This window comes from Calidris pugnax, unplaced genomic scaffold, assembly GCF_001431845.1.
Source record: "Calidris pugnax isolate Ruff unplaced genomic scaffold, ASM143184v1 scaffold44, whole genome shotgun sequence".
NCBI classification, from domain to species: domain Eukaryota; kingdom Metazoa; phylum Chordata; class Aves; order Charadriiformes; family Scolopacidae; genus Calidris; species Calidris pugnax.
This window is the reverse complement of record NW_015094506.1, coordinates 5,213,521-5,228,503: the sequence shown is the minus strand read 5'-3', so window position 1 is coordinate 5,228,503 and position 14,983 is coordinate 5,213,521. Positions and strand designations below refer to the sequence as shown.

At 47.5% G+C, this 14,983-nt stretch overlaps 1 protein-coding gene across 8 annotated transcripts in view; it reads right to left on the bottom strand.

Moving 5' to 3' along the window:
* The window catches only part of ZC3H7B (zinc finger CCCH-type containing 7B), a 46,183-nt gene that overhangs the window by 17,537 nt on the left and 13,663 nt on the right, over positions 1-14,983 (bottom strand). For 2 of the 8 annotated variants that reach the window (XM_014963934.1, XM_014963935.1), the window contains exons 8-16: positions 14,043-14,085; positions 9,785-10,044; positions 8,512-8,860; positions 7,618-7,730; positions 6,611-6,773; positions 6,363-6,524; positions 5,388-5,593; positions 4,547-4,647; positions 3,676-3,857 (exon numbers count right to left, since the gene is read on the bottom strand). In XM_014963934.1, coding sequence (XP_014819420.1) covers positions 3,676-3,857; positions 4,547-4,647; positions 5,388-5,593; positions 6,363-6,524; positions 6,611-6,773; positions 7,618-7,730; positions 8,512-8,860; positions 9,785-10,044; positions 14,043-14,085 — 1,579 coding nt within the window. The remainder of the gene's footprint in view (positions 1-3,675; positions 3,858-4,546; positions 4,648-5,387; positions 5,594-6,362; positions 6,525-6,610; positions 6,774-7,617; positions 7,731-8,511; positions 8,861-9,784; positions 10,045-14,042; positions 14,086-14,983) is intronic. The other 6 variants (XM_014963938.1, XM_014963942.1, XM_014963937.1 and 3 more) reach the window with 5 other exon arrangements.

Genomic DNA, 14,983 nt, shown 5'->3' with positions numbered 1-14,983 from the left:
AGCAAGGAAAGATCTGCAAGGTTTCAGGAATCAGAAATGCAACATCAGACAACAAGGAAAAGGGTTGGTCAGACCTTATCTAAGGAATTAACTCCTGAACAACTCAAGTGGCGAGGGAATGGCCCCTGCCAACATCAACCAGCTAGATGGGTGCTACGATTCTCAGAGCACTACACAGTGAGAGAAAAGTATGTAAGAGTAGGAACCGTCTGGTCAATGTGAGGATTCTGTTACAAAATAGCCTCATGTTACTTAAGGGCTAAAAAGACCCAAGAGAGCCACCAAAAAAACCTGAAGCAAGCATCTTAAAACGGCCAGCTGACAGCAACAATTGGAGTGCTGAGGATGGCCATGGTGCAGCACCCCCAGCACTGGCAGGCTGTAAAACTGCTTGCTTTGTTTTTGCCTACAGCTTTTATTATTGAAGTGTGGTGTTCCCGAGGCATGCCACATGGACACGATCTTTGATCTGGGAGCCAGCATGTTCCAGGACTTAAAGGCCAGCAAACACAGGTTTTCATCCCAGCTTAAGCTGTGCGTAACATGGGTAAGTCACAGCATTCATGACCTCAGTTTCCCCATCTCTGATTTCAGCTGTTCAAATCAACAATACTGCTATTTGTACAGGGCTTGGACAAGATTAAAAACATTCAGGAAACTTTACCATTCTTCAAGAACATTTGCTCAGGCCTCCAAAATGGCAGCTGTTGCACAGTTGGTATTACTCCCAGATCAGAGCTGTTTGTGGATTTTCTCCTTCTTAACCAGTAATTCCAGAAGAAATTGTGTAGAGTTAGAAAAATTACAACTCCCTCTTCTGTGTCCAAGTATGCCAGGGCTGGACACAATACTGATGTGTACTTTGGGGACAAAAACTACAAAGCTGGGAAAGTCACAGCAAAGAGTTAACATGCTGCACTGGACCTACCAGAGAAAGGGCCAAAACAACCTCCATCTTCTCCATTCTGCACGCCTGACCTGTGATCCTGGACATGCAGAACCAACAGAAGCAGCATATACAGCTCTTGTCAGAAGACTGAATTTCAAATGAAGTTCTTAGCAAGTGACTGCCTTCTCCCAGCCCCAGAAATCTGAACTCACTCAACAATACAGTGTAGAAATGTGGTTGTGAAAAAAAAAACCTCTCCCAAATATGAAAGGATGTTTTCCAATACACCAGCTCTACTAAGTATGAACTGTCCCAAAGAGATCATCTGGGAACCAAAAGGCCCATGTGTTGATTACTTATAACATTTCAGCATCTTTTGCAACATCATTACTGAGGACAAAGACTCTGCGCTTTCCACTGATGGAAGAAGATAGCAAGATGTCTCTGTGAAAAGCCACAGCGAACAAGAAAATAGCCCTGCCTGTCCAAATTTTCAGAGCTTGGGAAGCTTTACTCCACTAATACAATCCTTTATCCCCAACAACAAAGCAACGGCCCCTGTAAAAGCTCAAATGGCTGTGAAGTGCAACAGCCCACTGGTTCCAAATGCAAGCTGCTATGAATGATGCTTCCTATTCTTGCAGAGCAAATGGTGTCCAAATCAAACTCTCTGCTCCAAAGCTAAAGCATTCCCAGAGAATGTTGACAACTACCTTTCATTTCCGTTTCCTTAATGAGGGCTACACTTAAGAGAGGTAATAATTACCAGTCCAGGAAGGCAAATTACCAAGGACAGCAGGGTCATATATACAGCCCTGCAGAAAAGAAACCCAAAAAGATGATGGCTCTCCCATTGTTGGAAAAGACAGGAATAAGCACAAGGCTCACTGACCACCTCTGCAACTAAATTCATGGCTGGTTTCATCTCCTCAGCTTCCCTTTATGAAATCACTTCTTCGAAGGCAAGAAGTAAAAATCAATCTAACCATTTCTTCTACAGGCTGAAGGGAAAGAAACAGGGAGAGAGGGAAGAAGGGAGCAAAGAAACCTTTTCTAAGAAAAAACCACAAAAAAACCCAAAAAGCAGAAAACAAACACTAAAAAAAACCCCAAAACCATGGGGTAGGGAAAAGAGCACTGTGCTTGAATACTAGAGTGCCCAGAGTACTACAGGCAGTATCATAAGCATACAGGGCAGCAATGGTGGCCTGCAGCTCACTGGCAACATGCTGTCCTAGAAACTCTGGTGGTGTAATTTTTTAATTTCCTGTGGACACAAGTAAGTGAGGCCAAACAGGAAGAATAAAAGATAGCATCTGCCACAGTGTGCTACTCGTTCCCTCATGAGCCACACCAGGGCAGAGGACTGCACTGAACTACGGTGACAGGCACTGGAACAGTAAATTAAAGAAGATGCCTCCAGTTACATCAGAGAATGGGTTAAAAAAAATCCATAAGATGTTTCCTTTCTGCAGTACTCCCATCACTGGGCTGGGTCCTGCAATAAACAAGACCCTGCAGTGAAAAAATAGCAGATAGCATTATGGGTGGGCCAGCATCTACTTGGTTAACAGGAGAGCAGCAAGAGAAAACCTCCAGCCTGTCAGAGAGAGAGAGGACTGAAAGTACCAGATGTGGCAGCGTCGTTATATGACTGACCTGAATATAATTTCTGAAATAGCCTTTTCAGAGGTATGTCATCAAAGCCTTCCTGGTAAACACCAGGTATCTTTTCATTTCCCACTATTGGTGAGTTTGTTTAGAGAAACTTGAGATGTGCAATCCTCCTTTATATAATTGCTTTGTCACCTGTGCATGCTGCCATTCTCGCTGCACCACTCACTCAGGGGCCCAACTGCTATTTAGTGTCTCGCACAGGATTTAAGCACCAAAATACCTCTGGGGGTTCAGCCCTACCTAATGATCATTTCAACTTATGCAGCTGGTACCAAGGGAAAGGCTTGCTGGTCTGCAAATTACAGTAGCACCTATAAAGGAACAAGGGCCTAATGAAGCCAACCGCATCCTGGGCTGCGTCAAAAGAAGTGTGGCCAGCAGTTTGAGCGAGGTGATTCTGCCCCTCTGCTCTGCTCTGGTGAGACCTCGCCTGGAGTACTGCATCCAGCTCTGGAGTCCCCAGAATAAGGAGGACATGGACGTGTTGGAACGGGTCCAGAGGAGGGCCATGAAGATGACCAGCGGGCTGGAGCACCTCTCCTATGAAGATGGGCTGAGAGTGTTAGGGCTGTTCAGCCTGGGGAAGAGAAGGCTCCGGGGAGACCTTATGGGAGCCTTTCAGTACCTAAAGGGGACCTACAGGACAGATGGGGAGTGTGTAGCAATAGGACTAGGGGTAATGGTTTTAAACTGAAAGTGGGGAAATTTAGATTAGATATTAGGAAGAAATTCTTTACTGCAAGGGTGGCAAGACAGGTTGCCCAGAGAAGTTGTGGGTGCCCCTTTCCTGGAAATGTTCAAGATCAAGCTGGATGGGGCTTTGAGCAACCTGGTCTAGTGGAAGGTGTCCCTGCCCATGGCAGGGGAGTTGGAACTAGATGATCTTTAAGGTCCCTTCCAACCCGAACCATTCTATGATTCTACGATCCCACAGAACACCTTGGCCCTCTTTTCTGTGTCCCTGAGGAGACAGTTAAACATATGCACAAGTGAGTGACAACTTATCAGGACTCCCAAACCACCCTTCTTCCCCTCTCAGCTGTCCCTGGGCACACACTAGAGGAAACCTGGGTGTACAGATCACCAGCCCTACAGCAAGTTACACTCACCTGAATATTGCTGCAGCAGCCAGACCTTAAGCTCGATGAAACTATGAGCGAAGTGGCAGCTGTCCTCACGCAGGCAGCCGTAACGCACCTCATGTCGGCACACGTCAAACTGGAAGTGCTCCTGGAACTGGCGGATCTTGGAATATTTCAGGGAGGTGGAACGCACGATGTGGACTAGACACCTGCAGCCAGCCAGAGAAATATGAAGCACCAGATGAGCAAAATCTTCACTCCCTGCTCCTTACATGTGACTTTCACACATTTGACTGGGTAGGCAAAGGACACAGAAAATAACTCTGGGAGAGGAAAACTCCCACTGGGAAAACCAAACCCCTGCCCTCCCACTCCATACCAATCCTAGGTAGGTATTTTCAATCTCCTCAGCCCACAGGTGATGCCCTGCTCAAGTTCAGAGATCGGACACATTTCAAAATATGCAGCAAAGATACCAACTCCTCTGGCTCAGCAAGTCCCTAAGTTTCAGGTTGCCAGGAACCAGAAGGGGTTGTATTACTGTGCACTTGACATGTTTCTTGTTTTCCTAAACATTCATTACCAACCAGTCAGAGGCAGGATACCGAACTAGAGGATCTTTGGTTTGACCTTTATGTAAAGGCCAAACTGAAAGGCAAATTAAGTCCATGGAAAGCTTAGGTTGACTCCAAAGGGCTTTGCTCATGCCTGAAATCCCTCAGCACCAGGAGCAAACAAGCAGGGTGAAGCACACGGTGCTGTTTATCATGCTTTGAGCTGCCCTCTGATTGGAACACACAGGGAGGAAAGAAAGAAAGAAAGAGACCAGGGCCTTGGAGTTAAACTGTCTGGACTTATGATGAGATTGCTCCCATCAGCACAAAAAATGTTCACTCACTTGTTGTCATGGAAACTGTGTTTGGCAGAAAGGTTGGAGCAGACAGATGGTGTGTCCTTGGTCCCTTTGCTGATAATCCGAGGTTTGCTGTCAAAGCAAATCTGAGAAGAGAAGAATTAGCATGCTGGGAAAATCTTAGAGAGAAGTGAACCAGAGCTGCTTCACTTGGAAGGGGAAGAAGAACCAGAGCCAGCCTATTCTAATGTTCAAAGTTAGAAGAAGCCTGGTGAAAACTTTGTGGTAGGGCTTTAAAATAAAGCAGGCAATTTTTTTAAAAGTTCCAGACAACATTTTTTGGCTTCTTCTCAGCAGTATTTTCCATTGTGGTTGGAAAAATTTTGGTCAGAGCCACATATTCTTTCCCAGCTAGCCAACAGAGAAAGAACAAGGGGGAAATGATGGGGAGAAATAAAAGAACAGCCAGTTCACAGCAAAGAACTTGTCCCTTTACATGTACCACTGCCAGGGTGGGGAACTCTCTGCACCGGGATATCAAGATGGCAGGAACCAATCCTCAACTGACCAACTCAGTGGCTCAGCACAGACATCAAGTGGGAATTTGTTGCATTACAGGGTTCTACTTTCTAAAGTAGCTGGGGCTAAATTACAATTCAAAGCAACACCTCGGGATAGAGGAAGAGACAGGTGGTCCCATGAGGCTGTGCGCACCTGGTTCAGCTGCAAGGCTAAGGAGGAAAACTATCTCTCCTTTCTCCTACACAGCTGCATCCACTGCTCACTGCCCTTCTGAGAGCAGGGCACTGGCTGGGACATATCAATGGTTCAGATACATACTGAAGAGATTATGAAGGGTGCCTGCTCCCTCCCACCAGCTCTGTACCTCACAAAGGAAGGTGAAAATGCCCTGATGTTCCTTGAGGAGCTTGGCAATGGTGAGGCTGCTCTGCTTGATCCCACCTAGCGGGTCAAAGAGGAGGTCACGGTTGAGAGTCCCCTTCCTCTCCTCTGTCCACACGTCGATCTCCTCCTGGTGGTACGCGAAGGTGCAGTTATCCCCGTACTTACAGTCCTGCTTGTTAAGCATATCTACAAAACAACAAACAGCACACACCACCACACAGGGAGGGCAGCCCAGTCAGAAACTAAACTCTTTCTCCTCTCCTCCCACTGCCCACACCTTACAAGGAGTTGAAAGGAAGAAAACAGAGAGTTAAAGAAAAAAGAAGAGACATGTCCCCCGAAGTTTGTCTACACCAAGACATTCAGGAAAGTAAATGCAAACTACTGAATGGTGACAATCTCAAAGTAATGCCATCTGCAGTGGAAACCATCTCAAAATGAAGGCCTGCTTTAAATTAGTGCCTGGCCAGGGGGAGACCATGATTTAACAAACCCCTCTGGCAATCCAGATTAAGTTCTCCTAGCAGCCCAGCACTATGGAGAACTGTTATCTTGGCTTGTGCAATCTCCCCATCTCATTAGGTAGTTTGTAATTGCACTGCTCCAGGGAACAGTTGGGTCACATTGCCTGCATATGGAGGGATGGGCTGGAGCAAAGGAGCAGGCAGAGAGAGCTTTTCCCTGGGCAGAACCACAGCCCTGCCATGGGGCTGCTGGGTGGACTGGGACTAAAGCAGGCACATGTATAGGAGGCAGGTTCTCAGCAAAGCTCACATCAACAGGGCAGCTCATTGCCTTTCATTGTACTGAGCCTCCCGGTCCATGGGCTACTAATGGGACAAGAAGATCCCAAAGACAGCAGATGATACCAACTGGAAGGTCCCTCCCAACCTTGCCTGGCACACACTGTACAGCCCCTCCCCAGCCACAGACAGCCCTATCCCCTCCAAATCACCTTTGCACAGGTAATAGGATCCTACAAAGTTGGTTTTGGTTGGGCGAGGACGGATCCTCTTCCAGGTCTTGTCTTCTGAGTTCTTCAGCCTGCCCAGCAGGATGTCTCGCTTGCACTTGTGCTCCAAGCCTTCCCGATAGGTGTAATCGCCAGCCTTGGGCCCTGCAGGAGAGAATAACCACATCAGCCTGGGGAAAGACAAGCCCCAGCCCGTGCCAGGGCTCTGGGTGGCAGAGCAAATGCATCACCTGTTTTAGGGTAGCAGATATGACAGGCTTGTTTGAAGACATGAGTAGATGCCAGGGGGTTCTTCACTAGCAGGGCTGTGTTGGGCATTACTGGTTCCGTCTGGGACAGCAGGTGCTCAGTGACCTTGGGCACAGCTGGGTGACTCACTCCACCAAGGCTGACCTGAGCAAAACCACACATCTCTTCTCAGCTTTACAACCACATGGCTGTAACACCCCGCTCCATTCCAGTCTCTCAAAAACTTGTCTCATTTTCTCTCTCATCAAAATGTTCACATCTGGAACGACGTTTCCAAAAGAGCTGCATGCAACTTTTTCAAAGATAACATACAGTGTGGTGTGTTCACTTCAAAGATGGGCCTCTTTCTCTCTTGATAAGAGACCTCAGTTTCCTATCATGAGATGTGTAACAAAAATCTCCCCTCACTCCTTCTCATTCCTTCCATCATGACCATTTGAAGACTCTCAAATCAACCCTACCCCAACCTGGTAAAATAGCAAACCACTTATCAGTGAGTCTTCAGGGAGCAATTAATCTCAGGACAGAGACTTGCATTGAAGTAAGAGGGAGAGCAGGATGACAGGAACTTAAGAATAATTCTTGTTCCAAGCTTGCTAACCATGGATAAGCCTTCCCCTTTCCTCCAAGACAGGAGACATGGGACAAGGGCAGAACAGCATATATGGAAAAGCCTTCTGACAGGGGCAGAGAGGAGCAAAGAAGAACCTCACTAGTTTTAAGACAAAGCTGGTTTACTATGCCCCATACTCCAGTGTTATATGGGACTCCGGCCTCCCAAAGTGATCCCTGTTGAGCCGACAACCTAGGCCACACCATGTTTACCTTGGCAATACACAGAGTTGCAGATAAAAATAAAGATGGAACAAATGTCTTCCTGCCGACTCTAGGGAAATCTTTACCTGCCTCGCCACAATGGGGAGGCAACACTCACTGGGGCAGGTTAAGTAGAGGGGCCCGAATTACCTATATCACCCCAAGTCACTACTACCTTGGCTCCAGAGCACCTTGGGACATCAGCACGGGGGAGCGTCTCACTCACCACGGGGGATGGCTTTTGGCTGCCAGGTGGGTGTCGCAGTTCCTGAGGGCTAGTTTCTTCTGGGCAAAAGAAGGGGGAAAGAGCCCCACAAAACAAAAACAATCATTCCACTTTCAGAGGCAGTTTGGCTCACAAAAAGATAAACATGCTTATTATATCAATTTGCTTTATTTATTTCATAACATTTAGTATTTTTTCCTGAAACCACCTGCCTAAGTCTTGGAAAAATGTCAGGAAAGGCCTTCTTGTTCTACTGAACCCAACTCTATGTTGCCAAGTGCGGGCATTCCCAAGGTGGCAACTCCAAGATAGCCCCACACTGAGGTGAATCTGAGTGCTGAAGTGCTGACTGGACAATCTCTGCTCTTCTTAAAATAGTTTTGCTGCCAACATACTGCAACACTGGGGACAAGTCAGCCAAGAAGCAGCCTCCCTTTCCTCCTGGGCCAGGGGGACTTACTCTTTGCCCACCATCCTCTACAGCTTTGCTCCTTGTGACACAAGAGTGTAGTGCCCCATGTACCAGGACATTCACTGCCATGGTTAGATCTCATTGCTCATCATTATATACCTTTGTGCTCCCTTCTCCTCCGAGATTTCACACCATGTAAATAGCAGTTCTCTGGGATAACACACCTATGGCCTTTCTCCTTACTCCTGAGCTAGACATATTCAGTTGCTCTGTCCAAGATAACTCCCTGCCCTCTTCTACATTTATACTCCTGTTCCGTGGCACCAGCAGACAGAGCTATATGACAGACATCCTCAGCATTGAAGGAAATAATTTTAGCATGTATTCACAGTGAAAGCAGCATGAAACTCCATAAGCCCTGCACCTACCAATGGCAAAGGAATCCAAGGCATCCAGCGACCCTCTGCTTGTCCCAAAGGAGTCCAGGGCATCAAGCCGTGAGTCTGTGTAAGGAAGCAGATCCAGGGAATCCAACGAATCTAAGGTGGAGCCACCACTTCCTCCCGGCGGGGCCTCAAAGGCATCCAGGACAGAGGAGGAGGAGAGCTGCTTGGTGGGATCCATCACCAGGCCAAAGGAGGCAGGTGGCAGCGGGGTGGAGACAGGGATGCTGGCTGTCACAACTGGGGGCAGCAGCGGAGTTCCCCCCGGAAACACAGGGATCAGCTGGGGCATCTCCGTTGGCAGGTTGGTAGGAATGGTGCCCTGGACCAGAGACTTTGGGGAATCGGGAAGGGGGAGGATAAACAGCACATTAGGAACAATGAGCAGAGAATGAGTGAACACAGGGAGCAACAGGGTCCCACTCAAGTGCGTGAAGCAAAAGTATTCCCGGCAGCTCCATCCGCCTGTAGACTTCTTACCGACCTTCCAATCTATCTACACTGCACACTGTCTGGATCGAGGTCCCTGAGGAGGCGTTGGGCTACCTGAGCTCATCAGTCTGCAAGCCAGAGCCCTGCACTGGGCACTTAAACCAGCTCAGGTTTAAGCTCAGGTCAAGGAGCAGAGCAGCTTTGTACACACAGCGCTGAGGTCAGGGTTACAACCGTTACTCGTGGCACCCCTCACCAGAGCTTTTTGGCTCGAGAGGCGGCCTACATAAATATAATTATATTGTTTCCCGACCCAAGTTGGCTCGCATAACGTCAGCAACACTGGCAACTAAAACCCAACATAACCATGAATGTTGTAGACTGTCTCTACAGCTCCCAGACCTGTTCAAAGAGCTTAGGCTGAATGCAGCCTGCACAAAATATAAGGAGATTAGAGCACGCCCACTGTATAAAACACATCCATCATTCCTGCTTCAGCACGCTCATTTCTGCCCTCAGGTCTGCTTCAGCTCCATGGACACGAGAAGCCAGGGGGAAGGTGATGGCAGGAGAAGGCTATCTCGGGTACTTTTGAGGGGCAACTCCATGAACTTGCACACAGCAAAGCAGGCTTGGAGGTGCGTTCCTCCTCTGTGAGGATACTCACAAGCCAGTTGCGGAAATAAAGGAAGGAATGAATGAGTTTTTCCAGAGGAAGAGCTAGGAGAAAAGAGTGACACAAAGAAAGAGGCAACACACATAACCACATGCTCCAAGGACCTATTTGGAACAAGAAGCAGGGGACCCATGCAATGCCCACGCTTACTAGAGGGTAAGGTGACCCTTCGGCAAGGGAGTCCAGGAGGGAGTCCAGTTCTTCCCCAATGATGTCCCCATCTGTGAAGTCCTCCACACTCTCAGGCCCTGGCAGGGACACGCAGTCTGGAGATGGGAGCAAGCTGGAAGCAGGAAGCGAGGTAGGCAAGCCCTTTGCATCTGAGTCAGAGGGCAAAGGGGCCAGCGCCTCATTCACAGGGATGGAGGTGGCCACAGGAGCCGGGAGGCACTGCAGGTCCATAGAGCAGTCTGTGATGAGGGAGAAACAGAGCCAGTCACCCAGGAGAGCCTCTTGCAGGGGGCAAGCAGAGCACAGCCTGGCAAAAACAATATTGTACAACTTTATCACATCACAAAAACCAAGTATGTCAATTTTCTGAGAGGAAGGGCTCTGGTCTGAAGAGTTCTTGCCCTTCCATTTTCTTTCCCAGTCTCTAATGGCTCACCGATAGCTGAAATACATTCTAAGGGCCAGCACCCAGACTGTCAGGATTTGGCAAGCACATACAGTAACCAGGAACAACACAAAACCTGTGGCTGAACAGTTACTGAATTCACTGTGGCCAGGACTAAAGGCCAGGGGCACATAATCCAATTTCTCTATAACCCACCACCTGGTGTTTTCTTTAATGTTCCCCACTAATGCATTTGGCAGAGATCACTGCCTTCTCTACTCCTTGGAGCTTTGATATCCCAGCTGAAAGGCTGCTTACTCACAAGCTCTCTAAAACCTTAGGCATCCTAAATGGCAGAAGATAAAAAACACAAGGTCCTCCAGGGAAGAGAGTCAGAGATCGGGTGCTCAGACCAGGTTGTGCTAACAATGTGTCCCCAGAAAACCCCATTAGACTCACTCAGCTGTCTTAACCCAAGTAAACTCCCTGCTCTTGAGTGCTTCCTGATGTCTGTAGGTGGGGGGTTGCTGCCCACACTCCCCCTTCAACACCTCAGCAAGAAACATCCCCTTGGGAACTTGTGTGAGCCAGGGTTGGGGCAGGAGAGAGGCAGTGATTTTCCCTAAGGCTTCCTTGCCTCTCCAGTACGTTACTGAAAAGGTAAGATGTTCCCATCATGCAATGTAAACCTCTGTTAAGTGAAGTTAAGGTTACAAGCACATATTTTTCACAGAAGAGCATTTTATTCTCAAAAAAAATTTAAAGGTTAAAAATAAAAAGAAGTTCAAATGTTAGAAATTTGGAAAACGCAGCGTTACATTTACAGTTCTCAAACCAAGCACCCAAACTACCTTAATTCTGCCCCTGTGCAGATGTCCTGGAACAAAAGAAAAGAAATAAGACAAGGATGCTACCTTCTCCATCCACATGTAGTGGCTGCACTGTAGCTACAAGAGTCTAAGGGTAAAAGCAAGGCAAAGTTTGGAAGGAGAGACAACAGCTTTTTTAGAAAGACTAGTAAGAACTGGAAGGAAACTAGACAAGTTTCCAAGACACAAATCTTGATCCAGTGAGAAACGCTGCAGTCTGTCTGTACAAGTTCTGCACAAACCCCATGGGAACTCAGCCATCCCCTTCTAATTGGGTTGGGTGAGTGAGCCATGTTGCTATCTTACACACTGTGTTGGTGCTCTTCTTAGAGAGCTCAGCAAAACGAGCAATTCCTGCAAACCCATAAGTCCTGAACTAAACAGCAGAGATGACACACACACCCCCATGCTCTCTTATCTCTAACCCCACCAGGAGCACACCACCACCCCCTGCAACCTTTCTTCCAGCATTTGTTGTAGGTGGTCCACATGGATGGACCACAGCCATGGTCACTGTGGAAGGCACCGGAGACCAAGCTGTGGCAAAAGTCAGGGAAAGCAGGGAGAAGCAACAAGGGACAGACACATGTCCCTCTCCACAATCTCATGCATATGACTGAAGGAAAGCACGTTGTACCTTATGGGATCCAACACAGGTTTTCAGTGCTGCCACTGGACACATTCTCCACAGGCAGTGGCTCAAAGGAAGCCTGTAAGTGTCCTTAGTTTTGCAGGTCAAGCTGCCTCTCAGATCAGGCTCAGCCCCAATCCCATGCCCCCCTTGCAATGACTTCTCTCGGCTCATCTCCCTTGGATGTGGGCCCCCCAGCTGCACTCGGGAGCCAGCCATCCAGCTTCCCTCAGTGCTGGCCTCATCACTGGTAGCTCAGCCAGATTTCCCTCAGTACAGAGGGACGGCTTGTGCCTTCCCGTTTTTCAGATGTTTAAATCTGGAGTACTGTCAAGATCCCTCCAGGGGCCAACAAGAAATTCAGGACAAGCTGGAAGGGACCGGGACACGTGCAGGGGGGCGCAAAAGGGTTCACAATGACATAACCCCAAAGGATCCAGAAGCTCAGACTTTCTGTGAGGAACAAATGATGCCCTCTGGTTCCCACTCATGCTGGGAAGCAGAGGAAAGAGGCCCTCACACACCCTAAGAGGCCCAAAACCATGAAAAGCTGAATGCATGACCAAAAGGCAGAGAACAATAAGCATCCCCCCCAGTTCAGTGCATGTGAAGGGCAAGGAGATGAGCAGGGACCAACAGGTTTCACTACTTGCAAGGGGCAGAGGGGAGATATCTGCTCCCATTTTCCTGACAACTCAAACCCTGTCATTCCTTCAGCAACTTCCTCCTATTCCCCTCTACCCAATCATTTCCTCTATCCCCTCTTTCCCATGCCTGCTTTCCTCAGGACAGCCCATCTGCTGAACTCACTCACCAACGACCACAGCCACATCCCACATACTCTCTTTCCAGAAAGCTCATGCACCCCCTGCATTCACCTCGTGTTTGTTCCACCTTAAAAAACATAGAACTGCCTTCTTTGACGAGCAGATGACAGGCACACATCTGCCTCCCTCTGATTCCTGCCAGGTATTATTATTTTAAGTTCAGCAAGGGTCTTGTCCATCTGCTCCCCCAACCAAGTCTCTCATCCCATGCCCTCCCACCTGGTAGCTTCTCTGGCCATACACCTGCCTGTCCCAGAGGGGCAAGTACAGTGCTTTTAAAAGCCCTATTTCTAGCTCCGCTTTCCAAAACAGCAGTGGTTCCCTAGTGCACTAGCTGGCCAAAGGCCATGCTGAGCCAGACCTGAGCCACGATCTGTTTGGGCAAAGCATGGGGAAAGGGGCTTCAGTAGTTTACATCTTAAAAACCAAACCAAACAACAACCAAAAAAACCTTGCTAAAAAAGCTTTGAATCTGAACCTCTCGAGGTACACAGCACCCACAGCCCTCCTGGTGGCTCACCACTCTCAGGCCAATGGGTAACATATAATTTCAATGCTTTTGGAAAGATTTCCTAGTAGCAAAGATTCTCTCTGCTTCAACAGCAGCAAAGGTGGCATGCTGCTCTTACACCCCATCCTGATTAGATAAAGAGCTTACCAGATGCAGTCACTCTTTACTCTGCAATAGGAGTCCAGTTCATTTTAGCACAGCAAGATGACATGAAAAGCTCTCCTTAATTCACAGAACTGAGTCTCACAATTGCACATAGCATTCAGTTAGTGAACCGGCATTCAACAGAGAACTAACATGTTTTCCAAAGCACCCTAATAATGAAAATAGTTTCTTTCTATAAGAAAAGCAATTGCTGCTTGCAGTGGTAAGTCTTCACAATTACCTTCATACACACTGCTACCTTTCAGAGGAACAAAGGCTGATGTGTTCAGAGACACGAATTCAATGCTCCAGCACACAACAAGGGGCAAAGCATGTAGCAAGCCTTTCTACAGGGGCAGAGTTAAGGTCACTTGTTTCCCGGCATGAGAAAAGCAACCTTGTCACCCTCCTTGTACTCCTCCTGGGTGCCTAACTCTGAACACAGCTCTCCCTGGATCCCTCCCAACTCCCTTTTGTTTTCGTTTCCTCCACCTCCACGTCTTGGAGGACCATATGCGCCCAGCACACAAACAGCTGCCTACAACCTTAACTTCACTTTATCTGGACTGTTTTGGCTGGGAACAGTCTCAGAAGCTTTGCCAAGCCCAGCTTTAAGAAAGCACAACTGGAGAGAGCTGCGTACCTCAGCAGACCCTTTTAATTCCCAGACATGTCTCTCACTGGGGCTGGACAAAAAGCTTTTCTGCAGGAAAAACACTCTTGCTTCCCACCACTTTTCCCTTCTCCCAGTTACCAAAGCCAGGAGTATGCAGAAAAGACATAAATGAAGATGATGAACCTCTCAGGCCTGCCAGCCTGGTCAGATACCTTACTGAAGCCACAAAAATCAGAGGAGAGAGATGTCTTTACCTGTTTCAATGTCATCTATCGAACCCAATCCATTGGAAGTGGTCTGCAAAGAGGGTGTAAGAAAGGGGAGAGAAAAATATCACCAGAAATTCATCTTTAAGGAGATATTCACACTTCACAGATGAGACTGTCTACCTCTCCTAAATGCATCTGGTCCTTTTTTTTTTTTTTTTCCTTTATGGCCTCTTTCAGTGCAAGAGCAGTAAAACCAACAAACTTTTAAAGGCCATTAATCCAAAGAGTCTAATGATTTTTACCTACAGCAGCGGACAAGTCCTGATGCTGCAAAGGGAATACCAGCCCTGCACAATATCCGACCATATGAGCAAACCTGTACATTAGAATAGGGTTTTTCATTTGTGGATAAGAACACTGTGTCCCAAGTCTCAGGACACATCAATCGGTCAGCCCCATGCAGTGCGAGATCTGATTAGCCTAATCTTACACAACATTCCTTTTCTTAGTTCACATATTTTGCAATCTAACAACCACAAACTTTTACAGCAAACTCAAAACAGGAAAAGGTTTCGGCCAAGACAACTGCTGACCTGGAGCTCCAGGCAAGGAATAAAACGAGCCCATATTTTACAGAAACATAAACAGAGGTAAGTATGTGTGCCCTCAGCTTAAACTTAAAAAGGCACAAGTAAAGCATTACTCTTGAGATACTGTATCTACTGCAACAGTTTTTGCAACTTCCAGTTTTTGCCCTATTCTAATTGCTTGCAAAAGGCAAGACTTTCAAATTAAAAACTAGGCACTACTATTAAAATAAGCTGACTGGCTCTCCTAGAAAGATGTGAACGTAAGTCACTGAGCAGTAAGAGGTAAATGAATTCTTTAGTATCCCATCTTGTTGAATAAAACATCAATTTTTACTGGTTTATAGTTTGTTTGCTTGAAAGAGCAGTGTGAAGTACCAACCATCCTGTAAAACTAGC